This window comes from Nyctereutes procyonoides, unplaced genomic scaffold, assembly GCF_905146905.1.
Source record: "Nyctereutes procyonoides isolate TBG_1078 unplaced genomic scaffold, NYPRO_anot_genome, whole genome shotgun sequence".
Lineage (NCBI taxonomy): Eukaryota > Metazoa > Chordata > Mammalia > Carnivora > Canidae > Nyctereutes > Nyctereutes procyonoides.
The window spans coordinates 65,144,601-65,168,979 of record NW_026575125.1 but is presented as its reverse complement, the minus strand read 5'-3'; the positions used below and the strand labels follow the sequence as shown (position 1 = coordinate 65,168,979).

The window sequence follows — 24,379 nt, the reverse complement described above, 5'->3', positions numbered from 1 at the left end:
CTCTTGTTGGTTTGTCTCCTTTTCAACTATATAATAATATCCTTTGTGTCTCTTGTTACAGTCTTTTATTTTTTCAAGATTTATTTATTTATTCATGAGAGACAGAGAGAGAGGCAGAGACATAGGCAGAGGGAGAAGCAGGCTCCCTACAGGGAGCCTGATGCAGGACTCCATCGAAGATCCTGGGATCATGACCTGAGCCAAAGGCAGACGCTTAACCACTAAACGATCCAGACATCCCCAGTCTTTGTTTTAAAGTGTATTTTGTCCAATATAAGTGTTGGCTGTCCTCTTTTTTTTTTCATTTATTTGCATGATAAGTGTTTCTCCATCTCCTCACTTTTAATGTGTAGGTAAATGAGTCTTTTGTAGGCAGCATATAGATGGGGTCTTTTTTTCTTTTTTTTAAAGATGTTATCTTTAAATATATCCATGAGAGACACAGAGAGATGCAGAGAGAGAGGCAGCCACACAAACAGAGGGAGAAGCAGGCTCCATGCAGGGAGCCCAATGTGGGACTTGATCCCGGGTCTCCAGAATGACACCTTGGGCTGAAGGTGGCGCTAAACCACTGAGCCACCCGGGATGTCCTTGTTTTCTTTATCTACTCTGTCACTTTATGTCTTTTGATTGGAGCATTTAGTTCATTTATATCAAAAGTAATTATTGATATGTATTTATTGCCCTTTTGTTACTTATTTTGTGATTGTTTTGTAGTTTTTCTCATTAATTGAGCATCTTTAAACACATCAGAGCTTTGGGCTAGCTACTCTGCACTTCTCTTAGCTTTCTGTCCAGAGTTACAAAGTGGTTGCCAGAATTTTAAACAGGTTTTCATGCAGCCAAGATCTCTAAACATGATAGGAAAGAGGAATTTTCCTAATATATGTATCCCTTTTCTTTTTTTGAAAAAGATTTATTTACTTGAGAGAAAGTGAGAGCGAGAGAGAGCTAGAGAGAGCACGAGAGCACGCACTTACGTGCAGAGGTAGGAGAAACAGATTCCCTGTTGAGCAGGTAGCCCTATGTGGGGCTTGATCCCAAGAGCCTGAGATCATGACCTGAGCTGAAGGCAGACACTTAACTGAGCTACCCAGCAATCCATAGTATCCCTTATTATTATTATTATACTAGAGTCTTCACAGGAGCCCCCAGCACACTTTCCCATGTCTCATCGGCTAAAACTGAATAACCAACTCACTCCTAAGTCAATCAGTAAATGACTATAAATTGCTATAATTGCCTTTAATCAGCCATGATGCTTTCCCTTGTTCTGCTCACCCTCTGCCTGATATTAGAACAAAATTGCAGCTCTTGTGCCAAGGAGGAAGAGACTTATGGTTGCTGTGTAGACAACCAGCAGTACTTGCTGTACATCATCTTATGATATTTTGCTCCTGGAAAAATGTGACAAGAAGTTAGTATTTCAGCTATATTCTGTAATATGTGTTAACATGTGAAGTTGAAAAGAGTAGAGAAAAATATATATCAATAAGTTTTACTGTAGCAATTCAACAAAATTGAATACAGTGTTTCTTTTTGTTGCCAATTTCTGGAACAATAACTTTTGGATAGTCTGAATTTCATAATCTTATGGGTAACCAGAAACCACAAATCAATCATTTGTGATTGGCTTTAGAATAAAGCACATTCAACTAAAAGAATACAATTTTTGCAACAATTATACTGTGATGAAAAAGGTACAAATGGCTGAAAAAGTAATAGTTAAAACCTGTGCTGAATTAATCAGTTGATTGGCAATTTTTTATTTGACTCATCTCAAAGTGTGACTGATAAAGAGCATAAATAAACTGTATTAACATTGAGGTATTACTTTGTTAATATAATTTATTGATAAGCAGTACTAGATATCTCCTGAATTTATACCCTGAAATTCTCAAGATTATTATTTTGACAGTTAGTATAAAAATCATTAGACAAAGTAGTATTCACCATTTGCAAATAGGTAAAATTATCTCATTATTATTATACTGTATTGTATATGGCCTTTGAAATTCAAATTGACAATATAAATGACTTTAGATTTCATTTGTGAAATCTTTCTTGATATTGAACAGTTTTATAAGAACTAGCAAGGCAGATTTTTTTTCTCTCTTACATGTTAAAATCATAATAGCATTGTTGAACTCATAGTTTCCATTGAGAGTTTATAATCCAGCCATATTTACTTAAAACTGGCAAATGTGTTTTTATATTCAAGTACTTTAAAATTTGTAAATTTTAGTTACTATTTTATTCTGAAATTTTCTTCAAAAAGTTGAATTATCTATTTTAGAAAAAAGAATTTTTGCCATTAATATAGTTTTAAATTTGAGGAAAGATCAGTTCATTTTGATGAACAGAATTTTGCTTACTGGTGCATTAAGTGGAATTTTGGGAGTTTTCTGGTGTCTTTATAACTTCTAGTTCAATATTAAGTTTAACCTTAGCAGAAGTCCAAAAATATTGTTGTTAATAGAAAGTAAGCACAATAAAACCCTAGTTTGTTGAGTTTTTTTAAAAACTAAAGAATGTATGTGGTACCCTGTTAACTGCTTTTTCTGCATCTTTTCAAAGGATCATATGTTTTTTATTATTTTTTTTAATTAATGTGATGTATCCTGTTGATTGACTTCTGAATATTGAACCACCCTTGTGGCCCAGGAATAAATCCCACTTGATCATGGCAAATGATTCTTTTAATACGCTGTTGGATTCGATTTGCTAGTATCCTGTTGAGAATATTTGCATCCATATTCATCAGGGATGTTGGCCTGTAGTCCTCTTTTTTAGTGGAGTCTTTGTCTGGTGTTGGAATCAAGGTAATGCTGGTCTCATAGAATAAATCTGGAAGTTGTCCTTCCTCTTCTGTTTTTTAGAATACTTTCAGAAGAAAAGGTATTAACTCTTCTTTAAATGTTTGGTAGAATTACCCAGCAATTGTACTAATAGGTATTTACCCCCATGATACAAATGTGGTGATCTGAAGGGGTACCTGCGCCCCATTGTTCATAGCAGCAGTGTCTGCAGTAGCCAAACTATAGAAAGTGCCAAGATGTCCATCGACAGATGAATGGATAAAGAAGATGCGAAATACACATACACGCAAACACAATGGAATATTGTTTAGCCATCAGAAGGGATGAGTACTTACTGTTTGCATTGTCCTAGATAGAACTGGAGGGTATTATGCTGAGTGAAATAAGTCAAATCAGAGAAAGACAATTATCATATGGTTTCACCCATTGTGGAATATAAGATATAGTGCAGAGGACCATAAGGAAAGGGGTTGGGAAACTAAATGGAAAGTCATCATAGAGAGAAAAAAGCCATGAGAGGCTGTTAACTCTGGGAAACAAACTGAGGTTTGCTGGAGGGGAGGTGTGTGTGTGGGGATGGGGTAATTGGATGATGGGCATTAAGGAGGGCACATGCTGTGATGGCACTAGGTGTTATACTTGACTGGTAAATTATTGAACACTACATCTGAAATAAATGATGGAGTATATGTTGGCTAATTGAATTTAAATTTTAAAAAAAGAAAAACAAAAATTTTTTTAAAAATTTTAAAAAAGAAGAATTCACCTGTGAAGCCATTTGACCCTGGACTTTTGATTCAGCTTCTTTGCTGATTCTCAGTCTGTTCAAGTTATTTATGTCTTCCTGTTTCAGTTATGGTAGTTTATATGTTTCTAGAAATTTATACATTACTTCAGGTTGTCCAATTTGTTGGCATATAGTTTTTCATAATATTTTCTGATATTTTCATAATATTATCTGATAATTATATTCCTGTGGTGTGTTTGTATTTCTGTGGAGTTGGTTGTTATTTCTCCTCTCTTATTTGTGATTTTATTTATTTGAATCCTTTCTCCTTTTTTTCCTGTAAGTTTGGCTGTGGGATTATCACTTAGTAATTCTTTCTAGGAACCAACTTCTAGTTTCATTGTTCTGTTCTGGGTATTTTTTTTTTTATTTTTATTTTTTATTTTTCTGTATCATTAATTTCTGCTCTATATTTCCCTTTCTCTGCTGGCTTTAGGCCTCATTTATATTTCTTTCTCTAGCTCCTTTAGGTGTAAAGTTAGGTTGTTTATTTTAGATTTCTCTTTTTTGGACTGTCTTGATTTCATTTTCATTTGTTTCCATGTATTTTTAAAATTTTTATTTAATTTCCTGGTTGACCCATTCTTTTTTTAAAAGATTAATTTACTTATTTTAGAGAGAGAGAAGGAGCATGAGCAGGAAGGGCAGAGGGGGAGTGGAAGAGAGAATCTTAAGCAGATTCATTGCAGATTCCAGTGCGGGGCTCAATCTCACTACCCTGAGATTACAATCTGAGCTGAAACCAAGAGTTGTATCTTAATTGACTGCACCACACAGGCACCCCAGATCCATTCATTTTTTGGTAACATGTTGTTTAGCCTCCATGTATTTGTGGTCTTTCAAATTCTTTTCTTGTGTTTGAATTCAAGTTTCATAGCATTGTGGTCAGAATAGATGAATGGTATAATCATAGTCTTATTGTCGTTGTCGAGGTCTGATTTGTGACCTAGTATGTGATCTATTCTGGAGAATGTCCCATGTGCACTCGAAAAGAATGTGTATTCTGCTGCTTTAGGATGAAGTGTTCTGAATGTATCTGTTAAGTCCATCTGGCCTAATATAGCATTCCAAGCCATTGTTTCCTTGTTGATTTTCTGCCTAGATAATCTATCCATTGTTGTAAATGGGGTATTAAAGTCATGTAGTATTACTGCATTATCAACAGAGTTCCTTCATGTTTTTTACTAATTGTTTTATACATTTGGGTGCCCCCCATGTTGTGGTGTAAATATTTACAATTGTTAGATTTTCATGTTGGATAGTCACCTTTATTATGATATAGTACTCTTCTTCATCTCTTATTAGTCTTTGGTTTAAAGTCTAGTTTCTCTGAAATAAGTATTGCTACTCTGGCTTTCTTTTGATGTCTCTTTGCATGATAAATGTTTATCCATCCCCTCATATTCAGTGTAGGTGTCTTTAGGTCTGAAATGAGTCTCTTGTAGGCAGCCTTTAGATGAGTCTTGCTTTGTTATCCATTTTGACATCCTATGTTTTTTGATTGGAGCATTTAATTAATTTGTATTAAGAAATGTTGATAGCTATGTATTTATCGCCATTTTATTACTTGTTTTGTGATGTGTGAAGATTTTCTCTGTTCCTTTCTTGTCTTTGTCACTTTTGTTCTTTTCCTTCCACTCAAATAGTCCTCTTACTATTTCGTGCAGGGCTGGTTTAATAGTCAAAAACTCCTTTAGTTTTTGTTTGTCTGGGACACTCTTCAGCTCTCCTTCTATTCTGTATGATAGTCTTGCTGGATAGAGTATTCTTGACTGCAGATTTTCCCATTCAGCATGTTGAATATATCAAATATATCTTGCCACTCCCTTCTGGCTAAGTTTCTGTGGAGACATTTGCAGCTACTCTAATGGGTCTTCCTTTGTAAGTAAGGGACTTCTTTTTTCTTGTTGCTTTTACTATATTTTTAATAGCTATATTTTGCAAATGTAATTACAGTAAATCTTGGTGTTGGCCCGTTTTTGTTGATTTTTATGCCTCAGGATCAGGATGTCTGTTTCCATCCCCAGATTGGGGAAGCTTTCATCTGTTATTTCCTCAAATAAATTTTCTTTTTTTTAATAAATTAATTTTTTATTGGTGTTCAATTTACCAACATACAGAATAACACCCAGTGGTCATCCCATCACGTGTCCCCCTCGGTGCCCGTCACCCACTCACCCCCACCCCCCGCCCTCCTCCCCTTCCACCACCCCTTTTTGTTTCCCAGAGTTAGGAGTCTTTATGTTCTGTCTCCCTTTCTGATATTTCCCACACATTTCTTCTCCCTTCCCTTATATTCCCTTTCACTATTATTCATATTCCCCAAATGAATGAGAACATACACTGTTTGTCCTTCTCCAATTCACTTACTTCACTCAGCATAATACCCTCCAGTTCCATCCACGTTGAAGCAAATGGTGGGTATTTGTCATTTCTAATGGCTGAGTAATATTCCATTGTATACATAAACCACATCTTCTTTATCCATTCATCTTTCCATGGGCACCGAGCCTCCTTCCACAGTTTGGCTATTGTGGACATGGCTGCTAGAAACATCGGGGTGCAGGTGTCCCGGCGTTTCATTGCATCTGAATCTTTGGGGTAAATCCCTAACAGTGCAATTGCTGGGTCGTAGGGCAGGTCTATTTTTAATTCTTTGAGGAACCTCCACACAGTTTTCCAGAGTGGCTGCACCAGTTCACATTCCCACCAACAGTGTAAGAGGGTTCCCTTTTCTCCACATCCTCTCCAACATTTGTGGTTTCCTGCCTTGTTAATTTTCCCCATTCTCACTGGTGTGAGGTGGTATCTCATTGTGGTTTTGATTTGTATTTCCCTGATGGCAAGTGATGCAGAGCATTTTCTCATGTGCATGTTGGCCATGTCTATGTCTTCTTCTGTGAGATTTCTCTTCATGTCTTTTGCCCATTTCATGATTGGATTGTTTGTTTCTTTGGTGTTGAGTTTAATAAGTTCTTTATAGATTTTGGAAACTAGCCCTTTATCTGATATGTTATTTGCAAATATCTTCTCCCATTCTGTAGGTTGTCTTTGAGTTTTGTTGACTGTATCCTTTGCTGTGCAAAAGCTTCTTATCTTGATGAAGTCCCAATAGTTCATTTTTGCTTTTGTTTCTTTTGCTTTCGTGGATGTATCTTGCAAGAAGTTACTGTGGCCAAGTTCAAAAAGGGTGTTGCCTGTGTTCTCCTCTAGGATTTTGATGGAGTCTTGTCTCACATTTAAATCTTTCATCCATTTTGAGTTTATCTTTGTGTATGGTGCAAGAGAGTGGTCTAGTTTCATTCTTCTGCATGTGGATGACCAATTTTCCCAGCACCATTTATTGAAGAGACTGTCTTTCTTCCAGTGGATCGTCTTTCCTCCTTTGTCGAATATTAGTTGACCATAAAGTTCAGGGTCCATTTCTGGGTTCTCTATTCTGTTCCATTGGTCTATGTGTCTGTTTTTGTGCCAGTACCACACTGTCTTGATGACCACAGCTTTGTAGTACAACCTGAAATCTGGCATTGTGATGCCCCCAGCTATGGTTTTCTTTTTTAAAATTCCCCTGGCTATTCGGGGTCTTTTCTGATTCCACACAAATCTTAAAATAATTTGTTCTAAGTGTTTGAAGAAAGTCCATGGTATTTTGATAGGGATTGCATTAAACGTGTAAATTGCCCTGGGTAACATTGACATTTTCACAATATTAATTCTGCCAATCCATGAGCATGGAATATTTTTCCATCTCTTTGTGTCTTCCTCAATTTCTTTCAGAAGTGTTCTATAGTTTTTAGGGTATAGATCCTTTACCTCTTTGGTTAGGTTTATTCCTAGGTATCTTATGCTTTTGGGTGCAATTGTAAATGGGATTGACTCCTTAATTTCTCTTTCTTCAGTCTCATTGTTAGTGTATAGGAATGCCATTGATTTCTGGGCATTGATTTTGTATCCTGCCACGCTACCAAATTGCTGTATGAGTTCTAGCAATCTTGGGGTGGAGGCTTTTGGGTTTTCTATGTAGAGTATCATGTCATCGGCGAAGAGGGAGAGTTTGACTTGTTCTTTGCCAATTTGAATGCCTTTAATGTCTTTTTGTTGTCTGATTGCTGAGGCTAGGACTTCCAATACTACGTTGAATGGCAGTGGTGAGAGTGGACATCCCTGTCTTGTTCCTGATCTTAGGGGAAAGGCTCCCAGTGCTTCCCCATTGAGAATGATATTTGTTGTGGGCTTTTTGTAGATGGCTTTTAAGATGTTGAGGAAAGTTCCCTCTATCCCTACACTCTGAAGAGTTTTGATCAGGAATGGATGCTGTATTTTGTCTAATGCTTTCTCTGCATGTAATGAGAGGATCATATGGTTCTTGGTTTTTCTCTTGCTGATATGATGAATCACATTGATTCTTTTACGAGTGTTGAACCAGCCTTGCATCCCGGGGATAAATCCTACTTGGTCATGGTGAATAATTTTCTTAATGTGTTGTTGGATCCTATTGGCTATTCTCTTGTTGAGAATTTTTCTATCCATGTTCATTAGGGATATTGGTCTGTAATTCTCCTTTTTGGTGGGGTCTTTGTCTGGTTTTGGAATTAAGGTGATGCTGGCCTCATAGAATGAATTTGGAAGTACTCCATCTCTTTCTATCTTTCCAAACAGCTTTAGTAGAATAGGTATGATTTCTTCTTTAAACGTTTGCTAGAATTCCCCTGGGAAGCCATCTGGCCCTGAACTCTTGTGTCTTGGGAGGTTTTTGATGAGTGCTTCAATTTCCTCCCTGGTTATTGGCCTGTTCAGGTTTTCTATTTCTTTCTGTTCCAGTTTTGGTAGTTTGTGGCTTTCCAGGAATGCGTCCATTTCTTCTAGATTGCCTAATTTATTGGCGTAGAGCTGTTCATAATATGTTTTTAAAATCGTTTGTATTTCCTTGGTGTTGGTAGTGATCTCTCCTTTCTCATTCATGATTTTATTAATTTGAGTCTTCTCTCTCTTCTTTTTAATAAGGCTGGCTAATGGTTTATCTATCTTATTAATTCTTTCAAAGAACCAACTCCTGGTTCTATTAATCTGTTCCACAGTCCTTCTGGTCTCAATTTCGTTGAGTTCTGCTTGAATTTTAATTAATTCTCTTCTTCTGCTGGGGGTCGGGTCGATTTGCTGCTTCTTCTCTAGCTCCTTTATGTGTAAGGTTAGCTTTTGTATTTGAGTTCTTTCCAGTTTTTGAATGGATGCTTGTATTGCGATGTATTTCCCCCTCAGGACTGCTTTTGCTACATCCCAAAGATTTTGAACAGTTGTATCTTCATTCTCATTAGTTTCCATGAATCTTTTTAATTCTTCCTTAATTTCCTGTTTGACCCTTTTATCTTTTAGCAGGATGGTCCTTAACCTCCACATGTTTGAGGTCCTTCCAATCTCATTCTTGTGATTGAGTTCTAATTTCAAGGCATTATGGTCTGAGAATATGCAGGGGACGATCCCAATCTTTTGGTATCGGTTCAGACCCGATTTGTGACCCCGTATGTGGTCTATTCTGGAGAAAGTTCCATGTGCACTTGAGAAGAATGTGTATTCAGTTGAGTTTGGATGTAAAGTTCTGTAGATATCTGTGAAATCTATCTGGTCCAGTGTATCATTTAAAGCTCTCGTTTCTTTGGAGATGTTGTGCTTAGAAGACCTATCGAGGGTAGAAAGAGCTAGATTGAAGTCACCAAGTATAAGTGTATTATTATCTAAGTATTTCTTCACTTTGGTTAATAATTCGTTTAAGTATTTGGCAGCTGCCACATTTGGGGCATATATATTGAGGATTGTTAAGTCCTCTTGCTGGATAGATCCTTTAAGTATGATATAGTGTCCCTCTTCGTCTCTCACTACTGTCTTCGGGGTAAATTTTAGTTTATCTGATATAAGGATGGCTACCCCTGCTTTCTTTTGAGAACCATTTGAATGGTAAATGGTTTTCCAACCTTTTATTTTCAGGTTGTAGGTGTCCTTCTGTCTAAAATGAGTCTCTTGTAGACAGCAAATAGATGGGTCCTGCTTTTCTATCCAGTCTGACACCCTGCGCCTTTTCATGGGGTCATTAAGCCCGTTCACTTTCAGAGTTCCTATTGATAGATATGAGTTTAGTGTCATCATGATATCTATTTAGTCCTTGTTTTTGTGGATTTTTCCACTGACCTTCTTCTAAAAGGGGAATTTTAAGAGTCCCCCTTAAAATTTCTTGCAGAGCTCGTTTGGAGGTCACATATTCTTTCAGTTCCTGCCTGTCTTGGAAGCTCTTTATCTCTCCTTCCATTTTGTATGAGAGCCTTGCTGGATAAAGTATTCTTGGTTGCATGTTCTTCTCATTTAGGACCCTGAATACATCCTGCCAGCCCTTCCTGGCCTGCCACGTCTCTGTGTAGAGGTCTGCTGTTACCCTAATATTCCTCCCCATGAAAGTCAGGGACTTCTTGTCTCTTGCTGCTTTAAGGATCTTCTCTTTATCTTTGGAATTTGCAAGCTTCACTATTAGATGTCGAGGTGTTGAACGATTTTTATTGATTTTAGGGGGGGATCTCTCTGTTTCCTGGATCTGAATGCCTGTTTCCCTTCGCAGATAGGGAAAGTTTTCAGCTAGGATTTTTCAAATACATATTCTGGCCCTCTGTCCCTTTCGGCGCCCTCGGGAACCCCAATTAAACGTAGGTTTTTCTTCCGTAGGCTGTCATTTATTTCCCTTAATCTGTCTTCATGGTCGTTTAATTGTCTGTCTCTTTATTGCTCAGTTTCCCTCTTTGCCATTAACTTGTCTTCTATGTCACTCACTCATTCTTCCATCTCGTTAACCCTCGTCGTTAGGACTTCTAGTTTGGATTGCATCTCATTCAATTGATTTTTAATTTCTGCCTGATTGGTTCTAAATTCTGCAGTCATGAAGTCTCGTGAGTCCTTTATGCTTTTTTTCTAGAGCCACCAGTAGCTGTATAGTAGTGCTTCTGAATTGGCTTTCTGACATTGAATTGTAATCCAGATTTTGTAACTCTGTGGGAGAGAGGGCTGTTTCTGATTCTTTCTTTTGAGGTGAGGTTTTCCTTCTAGTCATTTTGCTCAGTGCAGAGTGGCCAAAAACAAGTTGTATTGGGAAAAGGAGAGAAAGAGAGGGAAGGAAAGGAAAGAGAAAGAGAAAAAAGAAAAAAAAGGGGAAAAATAGAAGAAACAGAGAAAGAAAAAGAAAGGTGAAAAAAAAGGGGGGGTGGGAGAAGCAATCAGAAATCAAAAAGAAAAGAAAAAAGAAAAAAAAAACAACAAAAAAGCACGGGGGAGTATCTTCTGATTCTGTAGACTTTAAGTCCCTTGACTTCCCCTGGAACTGGTCCGTCCAGCTGGTCTTCTGGGGGAGGGTCCTGCTGTGCTGATTTTCAGGTGTTAGCACTTGGGGGAGCAGCTCTGCCCCTGCCTGCTGCAGGGCTCAGTGCGGGTTGTTTACCCCGTGAGGCCCCAGGAGGAACAGCAGCAGTTGCTATGGCAACTCTGGAAGCCTGGATTCAGCCTCGGCAGGAACTATGGGCTCTCCTTCTGCAGGGCCTGGAGGCTCCGGGGCGGTGCCGCTGATCTGCTCAGCTCTGGGCAGGAGCGTCCTTGCTGTCCTGGGCCCTCCCGGCCTTTGGTTGTCCCGGGGCGAGGCCGGATCCTGGGCTGTGTCCGGGCCCCCTGTGGTCCGGGGCCTGTGCTGTTGGATTCGCGCTCCCGCCCCGGAGCCCCCTCCGCGGAGCTGCCGCCCGAGTCCCTCAGAGCTGCTCCGGGTTCTGGGTACTGCAGCCCTTAGGGAGCTCGGTGCACTCTCCCGGGGTGCAGGTGTCTGTTATTGTCCCAGGGAGCCCGAGGGCATCCCCGCCCTCCTGGGGTCCTGCTCTAACTCCCTGCGCGCGCCTTTCTGCTGGGGAAGGTTGGTGCAGCTCCTGCTTCTCTGGGATGGAGCTCTCCTGTCCTGGGGGCACTCACCCCACCCTTAGCCTGGCTCCTCGTGGAGCCCCTCCCCCTTAGAGACCTTTTTTTTTCTTTTTCTCTGTCTTCCTACCTTGATAGAAGCACGAACTCTTCTCACTGTAGCGTTTCAGCTCTTCTCTCTTTAAATCTCAGGCCGAATTCGTAGATTTTCAGGATGATTTGAAGGTTATCTAGGTAATTTGTTGGGGACAGGTGATTTAGGGACCCTACTCTTCCGCCATCTTCCCCCTCCTCCCTCAAATAAATTTTCTATCCCCTTTTCTCCCTTTTTGTATTCTTGGACATCTATAATATGAATATTATTTCATTTGATGCAGTCACTAAGTTCCCTAAGGCTGTTCTCCTCATCCATAATTCTTTTCTTTCTTTCTACAGTTTCCTATTTGTCCATTATTTTACCTTCTAAGTCATTTATCTCTTCCTTTTCTTCTTCCACCTTGTGCTCATCGTGTCCAGTGTGTTTTGAATTTGTTATTGCATTTTACATTTCTGATTGTTCTTTGTCTTTTTTATCTCTGTGGTAAGGGCTTCCCTGAAGTCTCCATTTGTTTTTGAAGCTCAGTCAGAATCCTTATGATTGTTGCTTTTAATTCTCCACCTAGGCATATTACTTATATCTGTTTCACTTAGATCTCTGGCTCTGACCTTATCTTGTTTCATTTGGGATGATTTCCTCTTTCTTGGCATTTTGTCTAAGTCTCTGTCTTCATTTATTTGTTAGAAAGGCTTATGTTTCCTCCTTTAGAGGGTAATGGCTTTATAGAAGAGGTCATACAGTATCTAGGGCCTGGTGCTTCATGACTTGTCCCTGTTGTGTGCTGTTTGCATTCTGCTTGTTTTGAGTGCTCTATCCTCCAGGCCAGTCATCTGCAGAATCTGTCCTTGTCTTCATTGGGCAGTGTTTGGATTTTGGGCAGACTGTGGTGAGTTTAACTAGGTGTGCTCTTGTCTGCTTGTTAAATGAGACCTGATACTACTTCCACTAGACCTGGATCTTTGCATAACTGATTAGGTGGTGTGTTGTGAGCAGGAGTTTTTTACTGGTCTTTTGGGAAAGGGTCCTGCCAAACTAGGACTGAGGCAAACTTGATGAAGAAGGGCAGTAGGGTTAGAGCGCAGGAGTGTTGGACCTGTTTTAAGTGAATCAGGCAGCCAGTGTAGGTGCTATGGTGTTTATAGCAGTTGGTTCTTTATTTATGCTGAGGCGGGGGGAGCCAGGCAGCTCCATTGTCCCTGGAAAGGGGTCTCAGTGCTTGTTGTTCTCAGGGACTCAGTTTGAGAAGAGGGAATTATCTCCCCTCTGCGTGTCCCAGGTGATCTTCAGATAACTGTCACCCCCCAGGTTTTTTGCCTGCCTTCTCTCCAGGAGCAGTGCAGTGCCCTCTGGGGACTATCCCTGGATCTAAAACTCTAAATCTTCAATTTCTGCTAGTTGCAAACGCAAAAAAAATCTGCCCTTGCTTTCCCAGCCAATGACTTTGAAGAAGTGTTCTTTTGTGTTCCCCTGTATGTTTCTCTCTCACTTTTCTCCCATACCAGGGCTCTTCCCCCACTACAGCATCAAAGATCTGTTTCTACCCCAAACCATGTCTCCACACTTTCTACCTTCCTCCATGTGACCTATTCTCTCTCTAGTTGTGGAGTTTGTTTTGTCAGTCCTCAGGTTGATTTCTTAGGTATTCAAAACGATTCTATAGTTAACTAGTTGTGTGCAAGGGACAAGAAGAGCCCAGGATCTGTCTACTACACCATCTTAGCTCTTCTCCTCAGCATAAGATTTTTTGACATTTAAATTATTTTATTCTTTATGGTATCATTTTATTATAATGCTTATTAATTGTAATATATATTTTTTTTTAAAAAATTTAATTTTTATTTATTTATGATAGTCACACAGTGAGAGAGAGAGAGAGGCAGAGACATAGGCAGAGGGAGAAGCAGGCTCCACGCACCGCGATCCCGTCGTGGGATTCGATCCCGGGTCTCCAGGATCGCGCCCTGGGCCAAAGGCAAGCGCCAAACCGCTGCGCCACCCAGGGATCCCTAATTGTAATATATTTTTAAGAGTACTCACATTTTAAATTTATAATTTATTATTCCTTGACTTCATAGCTTGTGTTTCCTGCAAAATAAGTTTTATTTTTATGCATGCACACACACAGCTCACCCCCCACCTCTCCACACACACTTGGCATGTAGAAACCGTATATTCTTTTTTTAATTTTAAATTGTATATATATATAAATATTTTTTATTGAAGTTCGATTAGCCAACATATAGTATAACACCTAGTACTCATCCTATCAAGTGCCCCACTCAGTGCCCATCACCCAGTCACCCCATTCCCCCGCCCACCTCCCCTTCCACTATCCCTTGTTCATTTCCCAGATTTAGGAGTCTCTCGTGTTTTGTAACGCTAATTTTTCACACTCATTTTCTTTCTTTTCCATTATAATCCCTTTCATTATTTGTTATATTTCCCATATGAGTGAAACCGTATAATGTTTGTCCTTCTCCGATTGACTTACTTCAGTCACCATAATACCCTCCAGTTCTATCCACATTGAAGAAAATGGTGGGTATTTGTTCTTCTAATGGCTGAGTAATATTCCAATGTGTATATATGCCACATCTTTATCCATTCAACTTTCGATGGACAGATAGAAGGAAGGCTCCTTCCACAATTTGGCTATTGTGGACATTGCTGCTATAAACATTGGGGTGCAGGTATCTCGACTACTCACTGCATCTGTATCTTTCGGGTAAATCCCCAGCAATGCAATTGCTGGGTGTATGGCAGTTCTGTTTTTAACTCTTTGAGGAACCTCCACACAGTTTTCTAGAGGGGCTGTACCAGTTTGCATTCCTGCATTCCCACCATCAGTGCAAGAGGGTTTCCCTTTCTCCACATCCTCTCCAACATTTGTTATTTCCTGTCTTGTTAATTTTCCCCATTCTCACTGGGGTGAGGTGGTATTTTAGTGTGGTTTTGATTTGTATTTCCCTGATGGCAAGTGATGTGGAGCATTTTCTCATGTGCTTCTTGGCCATGTCTATGTCTTCCTCTGTGAAATTTCTGTTCATGTCTTTTCCCAATTTCATGATTGGATGGTTTGTTTCTTTGCTGTTGAGTTTCATAAGTTGTTTATAGATCTTGGATACTAGCCCTTTATCTGATACGTCATTTGCAAATATCTTCTCCCATTCTGTAGGTTGTCTTTTAGCTTTGTTGACTGTTTCTTTTGCTGTGCAGAGCTTTTGATCTTGATGAAGTCCCAATAATTCATTTTTGCTATTGTTTCCCTTGCCTTCATAGATGTATCTTGCAAGAAGTCGCTGTGGCCAAGTTCAAAAAGGGTATTGCCTGTGTTCTCCGCTAGGGTTTTGATGGATTCTTGTCTCCCATTTAGATCTTTCATCCATTTTGAGTTTATCTTTGTGTATGGTATAAGAGAATGGTTTACTTTCATTCTTCACGTAGCTGTCCAATTTTCCCAGCACCGTTTATTGAAGAGACTGTCCTTTTTCCAGTAGGATAGTCTTTCCTGCTTTATCGAATATTAGTTGACCATAGAGTTGAGGGCCCATTTCTGGGTTCTCTATTCTGTTCCATTGATCTAGGTGTCTGTTTTTGTGCCAGTAGCACCCTGTCTTGATGAAGTGTCAAAGCTCAGTGTCTTGAGCTTTGTAGTACAACTTGAAATCTGGCATTGTGATGCCCCCGGCTCTGGTTTTCTTTTTGCAATATTCCCCTGGCTATTTGGGGTCTTTTATGATTTCACACAAATCTTAGCAATCCTTCGGGGGAGTTTCTATGAATAGTATCATGTCATCTGCAAAGAGGGAGAGTTTGGCATCTTCTTTGCTAATTTATTATTGCCTTTTCTTTTTGTTTGATTGTTGAGGCTAGAACTTCTTTAAAAAAAAAACATTTTATTTATTCATTCATGAGAGACACGGCGGGGGGGCGGGGCAGAGGGGCAAACAGAGGGAGAAGCAGACTCCATGTAGGGAGCCCGATGTGGGACTTGATCCCTGGACTCCAGGGTCACTCCCTGGCCGATGGCAGATGCTAAACCGCTGATCTACCCAAGAATCCCCGAGTATAGGACTTGTAATACTATCCTGGATAACAATGGTGAGAGTGGACATTCCTATCATGTTCATAATCATAGGGGAAAGGCTCTCAGTTTTTCCCTATTGACAGTGATATTTGCTGTGGGCTTTTCATTGATGGCTTTGAAGATGCTGAAGAATGTTCCCTCTATCCCTACACTCTGAAGAGTTTTGATCAGGAATGGGTGCTGTATTTTGTCAAATGCTTTCTCCGCATCTATGGAGAGGATCATAGGGTTCTTGTTTGTTTTTTTTTTTTTAATTTATGATAGTCACACAGAGAGAGAGAGAGAGGCAGAGACATAGGCATAGGGAGAAGCAGGCTCCATGCACCGGGAGCCCGACGTGGGATTCGATCCTGGGTCTCCAGGATCGCGCCCCGGGCCAAAGGCAGGCGCCAAACCGCTGCGCCACCCAGGGATCCCAGGTTCTTGGTTTTTCTCGTTGATATGATCTATCACATTGATTGCTTTATGAGTGTTGAGCCAGCCTTGCATCCCAGGGATAAATCCCACTTAGTCATGGTGAATAATCCTCTTAATGTACTGTAGGATCCTATTGACTAGTATCGTGTTGAGAATTTTTGCATCCGTGTTCATCAGGGATATTGGTCTATAATTCTCCTTTTTGGTGGGGTCTATGTCTGGTTTTGGAATTAAGGTGATGCTGGCCTCATAGAATGAGACTGGAAGTATTCCATCCCTTTCTGTCCTTCGGAACAGCTTTAGTAGAATAGGTATGTTTTCTTCTTTAAACGTTTGATAGAATTCCCCTGGGAAGCCATCTGGCCCTGGACTTTTGTGTCTTGGGAGGTTTTTGATGACTGCTTCAATTTCCTCCCTGGTGATTGGCCTGCTCAGGTTTTCTCTTTCTTCCTGTTCCAGTTTTGGTAGTTTCTGGTTTTCCCGAAATGCATGTATTTGTTCTAGATTGCCTAATTTATTGGCGTATAGCTGTTCATAATATGTTTTTGAAATTGTTTGTATTTCCTTGGTGTTGGTTGTGATCTCTCCTCTTTCATTCATGATTTTATTAATTTGAGTCTTTTTTCTTTTTTAATAAGGCTGGCTAATGGTTTGTCTACCCCATTCTTTCAAGAACCAACTCCTGGTTTTGTTGATATGTTCCACAGTTCTTCTGGTCTCTATTTCATTGAGTTCTGTTCGAATCCTTCTTAACTCTCTTCTTCTGCTGGGTGAAGGTTTTATTTGCTGTTTTTTCTCCAGCTCCTTTAGGTGCAAGGTTAGCTTTTGTATTTGAGTTCTTTCCAGTTTTTGGATGGATGCTTGTATTGCGATGTATTTCCCCCTCAGGACTGCCTTTGCTGTATCCCAAAGATGTTGAGCAGTGATTCTTCATTTTCATTAGTTTCCATGAATCTTTTTAATTCTACTCTAATTTCCTCATTGACCCATTCATGTTTTAGCAGGATCCTCTTTAACCTCCACGTTTTTGAGTTTCTTTCAAATTTCTTCCTGTGATTGAGTTATACTTTCAAACATTGTGTTCTGAAAATCTGCAGGGGACAATCCCAGTATTTTGATCAGTTGAGACCTGATTTGTGACCCAGTATGTATTCTATTCTGGAAAAAGTTCCATGTGCACTTGAGAAGAATGTGTATTCAGTTGCGTTCAGATGGAAAGTTTTGTGAAATCCATCTGGTCCAGTGTATCATTTAAAGCTCTTGTATCTTTGGTGGTGATATGCTTAGAAAATGTGTCATTTGCAGAAAGTGCTGTGTTGAAGTCTCCCAGTGTTAGTGTATTATTATCTAAGTATGTCTTTACTTTGGTTATTAATTGATTTATATACTTGGCAGCTCCCACATTAGGGGCATAAATATTCATGATTCTTAGGTCTTGTTGGATAGACCCTTAAAGTATGATATAGTGTCCCTCTTCTTCTCTTCCTATTGTCTTTGGGATAAACTTTAATTTATCTGATATGATGATTGCTACCCCTGCTTTCTTTTGAGGACCATTTGAATGGTAAATGGTTCTACAACCTTTCATTTTCAGGCTGGAGGTGTCCTTAGGTCTAAGTTGAGTCTCTTCAAGATTCCATCAAAATCCTAGAGGAGAACACAGGCAACACCCTTTTTGAACTTGGCCACAGTAACTTCTTGCAAGATACATCTATGAAGGCAAGAGAAACAAAAGCAAAAATTAACTATTAACTTCATCAAGATAAAAAGCTTTTGCACAGCAAAAGAAACAGTCAATGAAACTAAAAGACAACCTACAGAATGGGAGAAGATATTTGCAAATGACCTATCAGATAAAGGACTAGTACCAAGATGTATAAAGAACTTATTAAAGTCAACAGCAAAGAAACAAACAATCCAATCATGAAATGGGCAAAAGACATGAACAGAAATCTCACAGAGGAAGATATAGACATGGCCCACAAGCACATGAGAAAATGCTCTGCATCACTTGCCATCAGGGAAATACAAATCAAAACCACAATGAGATACCACCTCAACCAGTGAGAATGGGGAAAATTAACAAGGCAGGAAACAACAAATGTTGGAGAGGATGCGGAGAAAGGGGAACCCTCTTGCACTCCTGGTGGGAATGTGAACTGTTGCAGCCACTCTGGAAAACTGTGTGGAGGTTTCTCAAAGAGTTAAAAATAGATGTGCCCTACGACCCAGCAGTTGCATTGCTGGGGATTTACCCCAAAGATACAGAGGCAGTGAAATGCAACGACACCTCCACCCCGATATTTCTAGCAGCAATGTCCACAATAGCCAAACTGTAGAAGGAACCTCGGTGTCCATCGAAAGATGAATGGATAAAGAAGATGTGGTATATGTATACAATGGAATATTACTCAGCCATTAGAAATGACAAATACCCACCATTTGCCTCGACGTGGATGGAACTGGAGGGTATTATGTTGGGTGAAATAAGTCAATCGTAGAAGGGCAAACATTATATGGTCTCATTCATTTGGGGAATATAAAGAATAGTGAAAGGGAATAAAGGGGAAAGGAGCAAAAATGACTGGAAAATATCAGAAAGGGAGACAGAACATTAGAGACTCCTAACTGGGGCACGAATAAGGGGTGGTAGAAAGGGAGGTGGGCGGGGTTGGGGGTGACTGGGTGAAGGGCAGTGAGTAGCGCACTTGATGGGATGAGCACTGGGTGTTATGTTATATGTTGGAAAATTGAACTCCAATAAAAAAAATAAAAATAAATAAAAAATAAATTGAGTCTCTTGTAGACAGCAGGTAGTTGGGTGTTGCTTTTTTATCCAGTCTGAAACCATGCGTCTTTTGAAGGGATCATTTAGCCCATTCACGGTCAGAGTAAATATTGAGATATGAATTTAGTCCCATTGTATTACCTATTCAGTCCCTTTTTTTGTGAATTATTTCTTTCGGTTTCTTCTTTCTTTTACAGGGTCCCCTTTAATATTTCTTGCGGAGCTGTTTTGATGGTCACATATTCTTTCAGTTTCTGCCTATTTTGGAAGCTCTTTACCTCTCCTATCCTGAATGAGAGCCTTGCTGAATAAAGTATTCTTGGCTGCAAGTTCTTCTCATTTAGGACCCTGAATATCTCCTTCCAGCCCTTTCTGGTGTGCCAGGTCTCTGTGGGGAGGTCTGTTGTTAATCTGATATTCTTCCCCATATAAGGTAGGGATCTTGTGTCTTTTGCTGCTTTAAGGATTGTCTCTTTATCTTTGGAATTTTCAAGTTTCACTATTAAATGTCGAGGTGTTGAAAGGTTTTTATTGATTTTTTGGGGTGTACCTCTGTCTTCTGGATCTGAATGCCTGTTTTCCTCCACATATTAGGGATGTTCTCAGCTATCGTTTGTTCAAATATGCTTTCTGGCCCTTTGTCCCTTCAGAGCCCTCTGGTACTCCAATTAATGGTAGACTTTTCCTTCTGAGGCTATCATTTATTTCCCCTAACCTTTCCTCATGGTCTTTTAATTGTTTTTCTCTTTTTTCCTCAGCTTCCATCAACTTGTCTTCTAATTCTCACTCTTTTTGCCACCTCATTAACCCTAGTTCTTAGGACCTCCAGTTAGGATTTCATTTCATTTAATTGATTTTTAATTTTGGCCTGATTAGATCCTAATTCTGCAGTAACAAAGTCTCTAGAATCCCTTATAGTTTTTTCCAGAGCCAGGCTTTAATATTGTGCTTCTGAATTGGCTTTCTGCCTTCGAATTTGTAATCCATATTCTTTTACTCTGTGGCAGAGAGTTCTGTTTCTGATTCTTTGTTTTGTTGTGAGATCTTCCTTCTAGTCATGTTGCTCAGTGCAGAGTGGCTGTATGATTGGGCTGCATCAAGAATATCAACCACGACCTAAGTAAATTTCACCGTAGAGTATTCTGAGGAGGTTAGAGATCAGAAAATGCAAAGAAAGATCCGAACAAACTAAAACAAAAGGACCACTTAAGCAAAAACAAATTTTAAAACAATGTAGTAAAAAATAAGAGGACAGAAACCCCAAAGAAGTGCCATAAACAAAAGTAAGGAGGAAAAAAAAGAAAAGGCAGGGACCTGGGAGATGGTGGTGGTGAAGAAGTTGTAGTGGAGGGAGAATTAGTCTACCTGAGATGCTCTAGATGGTGATCCTCTTAGTTCTGTGTGTTAAGTTCTGTACGTTAGAAGATGCTCAGTCCCAAATTTATGTAAACCAGCAATACTTGTTCCAAGCCCCAACACTGACCACCAAAACATAAATGAGATAAAAGATGGAGGCAGAATGGGAATGTAAAGAGAATATAATCTCACAGACTGAACCAGCCCGGTATTGCACTTGGTTCTGGGTACATGCAAGTCATGTTTTAGAAGGTATTAACTTCCTTCATTGTATAACAAAATGAGGCAGCAAAAATAAAAAACACAAAACAAAAACCTATGTCTCATATATCTACCAAAATTTAATGAGTTGAAGGGAATCTAGAAGTGGAAAATATATCTAAGATATTTAATTGTAGATATATGAAAGTCAAAAAGGAAGAAACTTAAAAGTGAAGAGATGGTAAAATATTGTAGTTAAGGTGGGAAAGAGAAAATACTGGAAATTTTTAGTCTGGTATAAAAACGAGTTCTAATGGAAAAAGAGGGAAAAATTAAAAAAGAAGGGGAACCCTCTAGTTATATACTATAAATTTTTTTTTAATTTTTTTAATGATAGTCACAGAGAGAGAGAGAGAGAGAGAGAGAGAGAGAGAGAGAGAGAGAGAGAGGCAGGCAGAGACATAGGCAGAGGGAGAAGCAGGCTCCATGCACTGGGAGCCCGATGTGGGATTCGATCCCGGGTCTCCAGGATCGCGCCCTGGGCCAAAGGCAGGCACTAAACCGCTGCGCCACCCAGGGATCCCCTAGTTATATACTATAAATCCCTCGACTTCCCCTGGAGCTTTCCAGCGCTGCTTGTTTAAGAACTTACTTACTCTTCCCCTGGCCTTCCAGCTTGTCTTCTGGGGGAGGAGTCTCCTGTGCTGATTCTCAGGTGTGTGCACCTAGGGGAGATGCCCCGCCCCTCCCTGTGCAGTGCTCAATGGGAGCTGTTTATCCTGTGAGGCCTTTGTTCTCTGGAGGCCCCACCTCTTCCAGGCACAGGGTGAAACAAGGAGGAAACCAACACCGGTGGTGGCCAGATTTTCAGCTCTGGAGTTAGCTCCCTGCGAGTAACTAACTCAGTCTTCGAGTCCACATTGGCCTGGACCCTCCCAGTTTGGCGCGGGTGCCCTGATCTGTACAGCTTTCAGGGCGCCCAGTGGTGAGAGAGTCCTGGATGTCCTGTGCCCTCCCCGCTTCTGCCTGTCCCAGGGGGAGTGCAGGATGGTGGCCTATGTCTGCTCCAGCCCTGGTGTCTGGGGCCCTGTGCTGCTGGAACCACATTGTCTGGATGGCAGCAGGGTGCAGACCCTTCCATCTGGAGCCGCCTGCCTGACTGACAGGGGTCTCCCACATATCCAGCTGGGTGTGATCTCCATGTCTTTGAGATCGGCCCACAGATTCTGGTGAGCTTTCCCCCAGGGCGCACTTCCTCTATTAGTGACTCCAGGAAACTGGAGGCTTTACTGCCCCTCTTGTGATTCTGCCCAATTTCCCTGCTGAGAGTTTTTCTGTCCAGGATGAATCCGGTATGGATTTTAAAGTTCCTGCTTCTCGAGGGCTCAGCTTTCCTTTCCTGGAGGCTTTCTCTGCCTGACTTTAGCCCTTAGCCCAGTTCCTCGCGGTGACCCTCCCCCACTTGATTCTTTTTTATTTTTTTCTGCCCCTTCCTACCTTGCTAGAAGTGAAAACCCTTCTCTCTGTAGCTTTCCGGCTGTTCTCTCTTTAAATCTCAGGTCGAATTCGTTGATGTTCAGGATGTTTTGAAAGTTATCTAGGTAAGTTCGTGGGGCCAGGTGAGTTGAGGACCTCTAGTCTCTGCCATCTTGCCCCACCCCCAAACCATATATTCTTCAAGAGTTGATTAGATAGCATGTCTGTAGAGCAGTGCATTAAGTGTTTTGAGGCACATGTAAGTAGAGATGTTTAGGTCTTTCCTTAAAGGGAGTTGAAGTCTGCTTCAGAAGATAAAGTATATACTGGCCAACCAAAGGAATATTGAAAAGAATGGATAAATAAAAGCAAGGCAAATTGCATGTGTGTATTGTGGGGACATGGAGTAATAGAATGATAAGTATGGTTGGTTTAAGGAAGTTTTTTGGGAAATATTTAAAATTTTTCTTACAGTGGATAGATTGTTAAAATATGTGCTTACTTTTGGGAATGGGAGAATTATGATGATATGGGGAGTGGGATGAAGAGCCCAGGAGACACAAATAATATGGTTCAAAACATGGAGATTAGAGTTGATAGATTAGGAGAGATGCTATGTCTGAAAACAAGAGAGATGAGACCAGAAAATAGTTGATAAAGATGATATGGGTTAGAGGCAGGAAGAAGATTTTATGAGGTAGTGTTTAGAGATCATATAAGGAAGAGCTGCTTTTAAGTTTCTTGAGCAATCACTTAGGTGTTTATTTCCCACGGCCTATCATTGACATTTTTTAGTGTTGCACAGTAGGGCAACTCAATGAAATGTAGGTAATATGGAATGATAATATGGAATGAAATGCATAATGCAGATAGATTGAACAGGAGCCTGTTTTATCAGTCAAGGCAATATGGACTGAGAATGTTAACCCTAGTATTAACTGTAGAATTGAGACTTCCAGTAGAGTAATAGACACTAAAACAAAATAAAAACAAAATAAAAATAAATAAACCAGAATAAAGCAGGAAAGAATACAGAAGGATCCTCTTATATACCACATTGTGACAAACCAACTTAAACTTTATTGCACTTATTCTAGCTCTGTCACATTATTAATAATAATCTTTGATAACTACCATTGTTGAGTATTTACTATGTGCTAGGCACTGTGATAGGTTCTTTGCATGTGACACCATGAAGCTTAAATCATTAATCTTCAAAACAACCTTGTGAGGTAGATGCTGTTACCCATATGTTATAGATGGATAACTTAGGTCATAGGATAAGTAAGTTTTCCAAATTCAGAGTTACCTAATCACAGGTTCAGGGTTTGAACATTGTCCTGTTTATTCTGAAGGCTGTGCTCATAAGCACTTTTGATTTGTTTCTAAAATACAATTCCTCTGTCTTCAGTAAATTCTTAAAAGTATACATGTGACAGGCTCTGCTAAACTCTGAAATCTCTATGTGTATTTTTCAAATATTAATTGTATTTCATATTGTGTTGAAACCTTAACAGATGAATGTTTAGTGTGTGGTTCATATACGACAAAATGTATACTGGACTTGGTAATATAAATGGGATAAAGAAATAAAAAACACCATTAAAATAATAAAAAATGTAGCCAGTATAATTATCAAAAGTGTGTTGTTATCATTTCTCATTAGTCAGGATTTGCATGAAGAAGTTGAAGAAGCTGGTGCACTGCAGAAAAATCATGCTTCTGTGATATCTGAGAACCCTACAGAAGCTGTACATTCTGCCTATCTGCCTTCAGAAGATCAGTCACTATGCACTGTGAGCTGTGAAATGCTCACAGAACAAACTCCAAGCAGTGATCTAGAGACTGCCCTAGAAATAAACAATGTGAAGGTAACAGGAGAAACAGAAAAACATGATGATAAAACTTGTATGAAGTCAGCTTCAGAAGAAGAAACAAGTAAAAATGTGCCTACAACAGAAGGCACTGCATTGCAACCAAAGAAAACTAGGATTACTTACTCACAAATTATTAAAGAAGGCAGGAGATTTAATATTGATTTGGTATCAAAAGTAAGTACTAATTTTCTTCATCCTGTCATAGAATAATACTAATTTTAATTGATTGAAAATAGCATCTGGGACCATAAACCCAATTTTCATAATTTTATTATTTGAAGTGTGAACATTTGTTTTATAAAGAGATAGTAGCCAGAAATTTATAATTCAGTTAAAATATTCTTTAAATATAGGTTAAAAATGCTCAGTACTATAGCACAAGGATACTTTTGTACTGGAGCACAGAATCCATTCTGACATTCTCCTACTGCATGAACACTATGAATTTTATCAAGAGAAAAATTCTAATGAACCTTATTAAAATTCATGTTATTTATAGTTTATTAAATGAACTTCTTGAGGTGCCTGGGTGGCTCAGT

General features: G+C 39.6%; 1 protein-coding gene across 4 annotated transcripts in view; it reads left to right on the top strand.

Moving 5' to 3' along the window:
* CHM (CHM Rab escort protein) overlaps positions 1 to 24,379 on the top strand; it is a 274,974-nt gene that overhangs the window by 91,867 nt on the left and 158,728 nt on the right. For all 4 annotated transcript variants that reach the window (XM_055337921.1, XM_055337920.1, XM_055337918.1 and 1 more), the window contains one exon: positions 23,630 to 24,014. In XM_055337921.1, the coding sequence (XP_055193896.1) occupies positions 23,630 to 24,014 (385 nt within the window). The remainder of the gene's footprint in view (positions 1 to 23,629; positions 24,015 to 24,379) is intronic.